At 48.6% G+C, this 9072-nt stretch overlaps 1 protein-coding gene across 1 annotated transcript in view; it reads right to left on the bottom strand.

The window, feature by feature from the left end:
• Positions 1–1585: 1585 nt before the first annotated feature.
• The window catches only part of LOC128714623 (protein sickie), a 202260-nt gene continuing 194773 nt past the window's right edge, over positions 1586–9072 (bottom strand). Inside the window, exons 14-19 of the mRNA XM_053809496.1 lie at positions 4615–4698; positions 4415–4543; positions 3813–4341; positions 2590–3748; positions 2255–2510; positions 1586–2185 (exon numbers count right to left, since the gene is read on the bottom strand). Of these exons, the coding sequence (XP_053665471.1) occupies positions 1586–2185; positions 2255–2510; positions 2590–3748; positions 3813–4341; positions 4415–4543; positions 4615–4698 (2757 nt within the window). The remainder of the gene's footprint in view (positions 2186–2254; positions 2511–2589; positions 3749–3812; positions 4342–4414; positions 4544–4614; positions 4699–9072) is intronic.

Raw genomic sequence — 9072 nt, 5'->3', positions numbered from 1 at the left:
AATTAAATGGACACACGCACATGTGAATGTTCGCAGTAAAATTCTCTCACAATTCAATTATTGTTTCTGTTTCAACGCATTTTTTTTTTGTTGGTTGATTGTGCGTTTATATGTGGCGTGGAGGATCCCGAGGCAGTATTTTCATTAAATTTTGTTTAACTATTACACACAATTCAGTCGCCATCAGTTTTCGCTACAATCAGTGCCAAATTATCTCCCACCCGCCCGATCGAGATCAAACACGATCAATTTTCCACGCGCTTGCACTCTGTAACGCAGCAGAAAGAAAAAATCCACTGACATTTCATCAATTTGCCCCTTGCTGGTATGCAACATGCACTGCACGTTCGCACTGCTTCCGACACCGACCACTAGAGTGCGCTCGGTCGTTCGGGCGCAAGATTGCTAAAGTTAGCGCGAAGCGAAAGATTGGCTCATTTTGCGCCCAACAAGGGACCCAACCGTGCCTTCGGTGATGGAAGCGGTCTCGTACAACGATTGCGCTTCCATCACAGCTGTTTTCGGCTAGAGCGAGAAGACAAGCACAGCAGTGCAATGAACGTCAGGGATGGGAATAAAATCTCAGAGAGAGCGACGCGGTTTGTGGGTTCTGCCGGTGTGAAACGCAGTGCAACTAGTAGTTGCAGGGCAAAAATTGCTCCCTGGTTTTCACACTACACCAACACACACCTTCTGACTGGCCTCTCCTTTACCAATTCGCGGAATACGTAATTACCTGGCACTTTTGCTTGCATGACCATATATAAACCCCACATGTGAAATTGATATCACAAAATTGGTACCACACGCACATACGCACAGCACACCTACCGAATAAATCTATCCAAACGTGTGAGTAATCTGTGTATGTGTGTCGGTGTTCTGATTTTGTTTCGTCCTGGTTCTTACTTTTTGTTTTTGGTCCTGGTATCCGCGACGCTACCAACTGCCCATCGCGCCACACCTTGGGCTCGGTTAATTAATTTAATGGCTTCACTTGCGTTAATGAGGCTTAATAATGACGATCGAAATGATGACACGTGTCTCTTCTGCTCCACGCTTTGTTTTGGGCGAACAGATGAGCATTTCGGTTTGCCTGCACGCATACTATGTACACTACAATTTCATCAATATTACCATATCGGTTGCCCCCCCCAGTTGGGACCAGGGGAGTGAAATTAATTAATAGCCTTTTTCGCACCTCCAGGGGACGCAATGTGGCGGGGAAGAGTAGGATGAAGTTGGATTGGCAACAAAGAATCAAACTGCAACCTTGTATGGTGGCGGTGTTGTTATTGGCCACATCGGCGAAAGGGTAGATTATTTAACCGCACATGTCGCGTTTGTTCCTCTTTTTGTCTGATTCTTGGGGACTATTTCGTTTCCTTTAGACTTATGAAAAATACTATAAGCCTAAAAAAGTGCATCCTGAGGTGTAAATATACACTTGCACTATATACGCTATTCTTTCTTGGTGTGCTATTGGTGTGTGTGTGTGTGCTGTGGTGTTTATAATTAATTCCTCGCTAAATTTGCCTCTCGTTGGTGTCGTACTACACTGTCACCCGTTCCCTTGAGCTTAAGCTTACTCCGCACCAGCCGAACTATCGTGCGTCATGTTCGAATCTAAGCTAGCACAATCGGAGTCCTGTTCCGCATTACCATTATAGTTGGCCGCTTCCTGCAGACGCATCAGCATGTTCAACAGTGGATCTTGATTCTCCGCATTTCCCGGTGCGCTTGCCTCCAGGCCCACGTCATCGGCCGTGATTTGACGGAGCTGCGGTACCGTCGTCGGACCGACTGGCCACGGGTACGTTTCGCGAATGTACGTGCAGGGATCAACCCACGCACCACCACGACGACCGTACAGCTGAACACCTTCCCGAACGGCGTCCATCAGATACGGTGCCAGATGATAGTTCCAAACGTCCGTGAACCATACCTGTGAATCGGGTAGATTCATCGGACAGGAGAGGAACAATCGGGGACCGATCGTAACATCGCTGGAGCTGTGTGTCTCCAGGAAGCTGTTTATGTGCTGCCAGACGGTTGGCAACCATTTCAGCACCTTTTCGAGCTGTGGCTGCTGTTGCTGGTTTTGCAACTCCACGGAGAACAACTTTCGGCGCAGGAATCGACCCAAGAACCCTTTCACCGGTTCCATATGGTTCGCTGTGAGTACCTGTGTAAATGGAAAATAAAACGTGAGCATCAATGTTACGTAGAGACTTGTCGAATAGCGGATGCTAACCCATCGGAAATTGTGGTGAAGTTGAAGGTTGGTCGTGTTGCACGTCGCTTGCGACATCGTTCCTATGATGCACGGTAGCTTGGCGGCTGTGGCACTAAGCAGACAGGAAAACACATCTCCAAGCGCCGAAGCATGATGGAGATTATCCAGAATAATTACTGCTGGTAGTTCTTCTGCTGCTCCATTAGACATCGAGGCCTGTTCAGCGATGTGGCCAAGATATTGCTGCAGTTCCTTTGAAGATTTGTGATCGACACTGTGTATGGGAAAGGAAGAGATCGTATAAGTAAAAAGATCTTCAAAAACAACATCAACTACACGATATTGTAACATACTTGAACGTCGCTATCGCCTCAATCGGATTATCACGACCCGCTCTTGCCACAAGGAACTCGGCGAGTTTGCGCGCTAGATACGACTTCCCGGTACCGCTTGGTCCACAAAGAATCAATCGCCGATGTTCCGTCAACAGCGAAATGTACCGATGGACAATGTTCCGCAGGATCAAACTATCGAACGCGAGGCTTCCGACACCCTGCAGACATATGTACAGTGTCTTCACATTGCCGATGATGTACCCGCACGGTAACAGTTCCGGGAAGCCCATCTCCGGCCCACGCTTCGCCTCTCCAAGATGGTAGGACGTGATGGAATCCGTATTCAAACCCAGGTTCGTTCCCGGATCGATCCGCGACAGATAGTCCTTGAATGTTTTGCGCACGATGTAGTCCAGATTTTGCCAGGTCGTTTTGCCCGATATGTACGTGTACGCAATGACAAACTCGTTCGTTTCCACACCATTGCCGATGGAGAATGAAGACGATTTCGGTCCTTTCTCACCGTTTGCTTCCGACTTCTCGCCACCCAGCTCATCGTCCGGCGATGAGTGGTAGTAGTTATCACATTCGTTCATCTCTTCCGCGTACTTTGGGAAGGATTCGGGCTGCCCCAGGTAGACGGCGATGGAAATCTTCTTCCCATCTACCGGATCGGCCACGTCTTCGGCGGGTGTTGTGAGAATCTCGTTCACCATTGCCGCACGCTCGATCGTGGGCGAAAGTTCGGCAATAATGGCCGGACTGAGTGGTGCTGGCGGTGGTTCCGGTGCGGGCGCGGGCGGGATATTGTCTTCTTCCGTTTCGTCAAGATTCTGCGGTAGCTCGAGCGGGGCTCTGCTCAGACCGTTATCGGCCGCCAGACTGTACCGGCGTGGCTCTCCGATTGAACCGCTCGGACTGACGGGACCGAGCGATACCTCACTGCCGGCCAGCGAGCGTGTCGTTACGAGCCGCTGCAGCCGTTCATTGTTCTGCTTGAGGTTCATCATTTCCTGACGCATCTTCATCACCGTATCTTTCAGGCTTTCAAGCTGTGATGCGGAGCTGAGTGCTTCCAGCCTGATGTCGGTAAGCACAAGATCCTTTTCGCGCAGCTGCTTCTTGAGATCTTCCACCATGGGGTTTCCATTCAGCTCGATGGCATCGACCGGTTTGGCTGTGGGGTAAAAATACGTTTCATTAATATCTCATAGCAAACACGGTATTTCGAACATCCTTACCATTGTCAATGACGGTCACCGTCTTGTGCGGACTACCTTTGGTTGGTGAAGGAGGTGGCAGTCCTGCACCTGGCGGTGGTGGAATTCCGGACTGTTTCAGACCACCAACCCCATTCAATGGACCCCCCATGGTCGTCGTGGTGGTTGTTCCATTCTCCAACACCGACCCATGATGATGATGGTGGTGGTGATGATGATGGTGATGATTGCCGCTATCCGTCACCGTACCGGCCGTCGATCCATTATTGTTGCTACCCGCCGTTACGTGGCGATTGGTTTTGGAGATTTTGGCATTGCGCGAAAAGGCTTTGGTAAACGAGCTTCGGAGCCATCCCTTCTTCTTCTGTTTGCTCTTGTCCTGGGCAGAACAGCCGGAACTGACCGAATTCAACGAGCACATAGAATCGGAACTATGGTGCCGTTGCATTTCTGCACCGGCCGGTGCTGATGCCGCCGAGCCGGTAGCATTCGATGCTACCGCTTTGTTGGCCGTACCGGTCGTCGTCGTTTTCGTCTGCTCAGCTGCGATCTGGAGATAGAGCATAAGAATTCTTGGTGAGTGCTGGCGTTGAAGGACACAGCGAGCGTTACGAGATACTTACCGCCGTTCCGTTGACCTGTCCATTAACTTGTACGCCCATACTCTGCATATGGGCGGTAGTTAAACCGGCCTGGATCGATTGCTTCCGCAGCAGCTCTATCGTTTGGCGCATGTCCAAAATTTCGCTATCCTGTAAAGAGAACGAAAAACAAACGATTAGCGCACAACGATCTCGTCGCTTTCCAAGAGTCCAAGACGTACCTTCTTCTCCGTCGTCGCCGTAAGCGATTGCAGTCTGTGGGTCATATTTGAAAGACTCTGCTCGAACGCAGCCACCACATGAGCCTGTTGGGCAACGAAGAAAAGAAAAAAAAAAGACGAAACGTCAATTAGTGTCAGCTATTGATTCGGGAGGGAAAGAAAGACGGTTCCAAAACTCTAGTTTGGATCTTTGTGTCGGAACCTTTGCTCCGAAACATCGATTCATTACGATTTTCTCCCTTGTCGAAGACCCGGAAGAGAAGCCGCCGAGGCTTGTTGCAACCTGCGATAGAGGAAGACTTGTGGAAGACTTCCGTCTTTCCGTCCTGACATGCATTTAACAGCGTTAAAGTTTCCCCCCGTGTGACGGGTGAAAGTACGATGCATCGAACGTCTTCCGATCAATTAAAAGATAAATACCTTTCATATTGTGTATTTCGCTTTTAATTGTTTGACAAGGAAGTTGGGTTCACGAGAGATTGCGCGTTAAAGAAGAGATTATGGAACGAAGTAGCTACCATGTATTTGGAAGAGATTTATTATGATCGCCAAACATTGTTGGCGCCTCCCTGCGATGTCCGCAACGAACCACGATCGTACGCCATTAAAATCATCAACATCATCACAGCTAATTGAAAAGTGTCTCAGTGTCCGGCATTCTTCGCGCGACATTATGACCACGGAGCAAACCAAATTGGACGTATGGTTCCCGTTCGCCTTCGCGATATCAAAAACATTGCTCTCAATTAGTATTGATGGGGTTGTGTGATAGTGCTTATGATTGGGTTCGATGGTAATGGCCGAGAATCATTCTCGTCTCGCACGAAACCACCACGCAGTTATTGATGATGACAGATGTATTATACGGTCGTGGATCTTTCCTCCCCTTCGCTCCCCGTTCTCCAAAGGCCCAAGGTCCAGGGCCATCAGAATTATTTTTTTAAAGGGGTACACTACACCCAGGTCGGTACGCAGTTCCTTGAAGAGTGTGAGATTGAATATTTTATCCAGCCTGCAGTGACGAGCCCGAAGACGTGATGCGGAGACGTAGGATCCCCCTTATTTCCCAGCATCATCAACACAAACTCACCCGAGCCGCACGGTGTTCGGGACATAAGAAACGCTACAATTGAATTTCCATATGAATAGAGGACATTAAGTGACGGAGCATCCACCGCAAGAGTCAACTGTGTAAATGTGACCCTTTTGACAACGCTCCGCTTTCCCGTCTGCCAGATGCATCGCACCGCCACCAAAGGGAAGGAAACAAAAGCATCGTGTCCCCCGAAAATGGGAAGATTATTTTCTAGCCCACCCCAAACAGTACTTGTCAAGTGGTTGTGTTCGCCGCCTCACGCCGTGAGCTGGAGAGGATGGGTAGATTGACGCATTATTTTTGGAGAATGGCCCTCAATTCGGGTGGTACACTACGACGGACCCACCACACTACCCGAATGGAGACGATATCACACATCATCTTAATAGGATTGTTGTTTCAATTTCTCTGTCTAGAAGGAGTTCCCACTTCGGCTGGGCCAAGAAATGGACCATACTGGGAATACACTTTGGGATGAAGGGGGAGGAATTCTTGCTATTGAAGCAGGTCTGCATTTCATCTCCATAGATAGCCGTGAGAGTTTTCCTTGTTGTTATAGGTTCGCCGGAAAGAGTGTAATTGAAAAGTACAGATGTAAAGATTACCCATGTTGCTCTATCGTTTATTACAATGGACGTGATCCATTTGTCCTGAATGAAGTCTATGATTACCCGCCAATGTATCAACTTCTGTAAGCGCTTCTTCTTTGAGATAGCATCGATCTTATCTTTGTACGAACGGTACACACCTTACCTTTTCCGTGGTATGACCCCAAAAAAGCCCACGTTGTAGCGTTGCAATGTACATATGGGTGCACACTATAAATCCTATCTAATCGGATCCGGTGGTTTATAACACCGCACAACAATGATAACGAACTTCATCGTCTGCGGCAGTAGTCGCTGCATGGGAACGCAACAACACACTCTTCTAATTCAATTCACGCGCAAATGAAGATTGCTTGCTTCAAGCGTAGTATCGTTCACATGCAAAAGACACTTTGTTTTAGTCCGTTCCATTCGCTCGATGGAAGCTGTTGCTCTAAACTACGTATGATCACCATACCGCCCATAGGAAAGCATCATATTTATCAATGTCGTCCATATCTCTGCAACTCCCATCCAAAATTCTGCCGATTGCCACCATATGAAAATTAATAACTTCATCCTCCGGGGCGACCATCATTTCATTCATGGAAACATATTTCACCAGTACAACTGGTACCCGCCACACAACCAAAGGGCACACCCTCGACAAACTGTGTTGCGATTGACTCTGGTCCCTCCAAAAAAAACAACACACACACAACTCGCATCAACAAAACTGCAATTGCAATCTGCTCGGAGCTATTATTGGGAGCGTGCACTACAGAACCCCCTTGCCCCAACCCAATCTGCAATGGTGACCCGTTTAGAAGGTACATTCATGCCGGCATCTCCTTCACTACTACCCAGCGCGCAACAGCGTTTGACGCTCGGAGGGTCTCTCCCATGCCAGGGTCAATAATTTGTACTGCAATGATGACTGAAAGTGAGCGGAACGGGCAGAGGATGTGGAAATTAATTTGCCTGGAAAATTTGTTGCAAATGCAATTATTTGCTTCGGGGAGTTCGGGTTGGAATATGTTCGCATTCCGTACCCACTCAACCGGAGTTGAATCTTACACCATATACACAACCATCCGTCGGGCTAGGGCGGTGACTAGGGAGTTTGCACAGGCAACGACCGGTGGAAAAGAACGATTCCAATCGGAACAGCAACAGAAAACAAAGCTTGTGAGAAAAAACCGTTTGTGAAACTTTGTTGCCAATGGCGGAAAAATCCCTTCCACGCATACCAAAGCCAAGAAGGATTGCTAATAAATTGCGAACTAATTTGTTGTCCCTAATTGGGGCCCCGCGTGTGAGGACTTTTCTACTCAATTCTCTGTTAATTTTGTCGCGCAAACGTTAATCACTGCGGGAAGTTTGATACACAAAACCCCACGCAAGCGATCAAGATGCATAAGTAATGGAATCGCCACGTGTACCCGGTCTCGATTGTCATGTCACCGAAGGAAAAGTTTCACCTAATGAAGCTTTCACCTTCAGGCCCCTCCAAAATCCAACACCAAGTGGTTTCTCTTCGGGGAAAAGTTTTGCCAAGGTCGTCGCTTCCCGTTAGCGCATTGGCGCAATGTTCTTTAACGGTGAGCTGCTTACTGATAAGATAAAGCGAACTTTGGAAGTCGAAATGGACGCACGTGTTGTCGTGAGTTTGAGCATGTTCGTAAGGGGTGTGTACTGGGGGTGGCACCGGTAAGGTGAGCGTATTAGACGCGTTTGAATGTAGGCGAAGGTTACCGAAGTTTCGATAAACAATCTCAACATCTTCCGGAGGTTGTGTGTCCGGAGAAGGTGTTGTGCAAAGGCTCTGGTGGGAGTACACTCCTGTATCTTGCACCACAAAGCTTATTCTCAATTGACGACGGCTCTAGTGGCGGCTTGGTGACACTGGTTTGTTTGAAGTAAGCGTATCAATCTCGCGCTATTCTAGAATCAACTACGACGAACGCGGGGACTAACCATTGGATGTACCTCAGGAAAAAGGGCACCCCCCATTGGACATGGCATCGCGAGACCTCCAACATAGGTAAGCTGATTGATGGACCACCGAGAAGAAAGTCGTCCCCAACGCACACACTTCTGTTCTTCCGCACATAAATTCCTCACGGAAAATGAAGTATCAAGTTTTATGTCGTATTTTCCATTGTTTCCTTCCAGTGGAGCTTTCGGACGAGACCGTCGGGAGGTACTTTTTTGGACGGGATGCATGTAAATGCACCACCAACTGTCTGTTTCTATTTTGCGGTGAAGGGTCTGCCTTCTCACCTTGGTTTGGGGACGGTTGGACCATTCGATTCTCCGCGGTAATATGATACCTTTCTCCACTTTCGATCGTCGGCCGTTCGATCACCACACACGGCGGGAGGGCCAACATATCTTCGACCAACCGACAAGAGAGCGAAGGCACGGCCGTGACAGACGTGTCGTCAAAATGAAGGGACACGGAGCAATGTTGTGATTCGCCCTTTTCGCTTTCGGACGCGTCACGACGGTAATAACTTGAACTCGCCACTCGTAACGTCAAACAAGCATTCTCCGCGTATGGAGCGGAGGACTAATTGGACAAAAAAGCACACAGGGGAACATACACGCCGACTAATCAGTGTCGGATTTCTTACGACTGTTTTTGCCCCGGTCTGGATTACGGGCGGCTCGCAGGGTCGAAACCTCAAGACAGTGGCAGTTGCCCGGAAGATGTTTACATCGAATTATTGTGTGACACAATCACAGCCGAGAAGAGATTTCCCAACCTTCGAA

This window comes from Anopheles marshallii, chromosome 3, assembly GCF_943734725.1.
Source record: "Anopheles marshallii chromosome 3, idAnoMarsDA_429_01, whole genome shotgun sequence".
Taxonomy (NCBI): Eukaryota; Metazoa; Arthropoda; class Insecta; order Diptera; family Culicidae; genus Anopheles; species Anopheles marshallii.
This window is presented reverse-complemented; position numbering and strand designations above follow the sequence as displayed.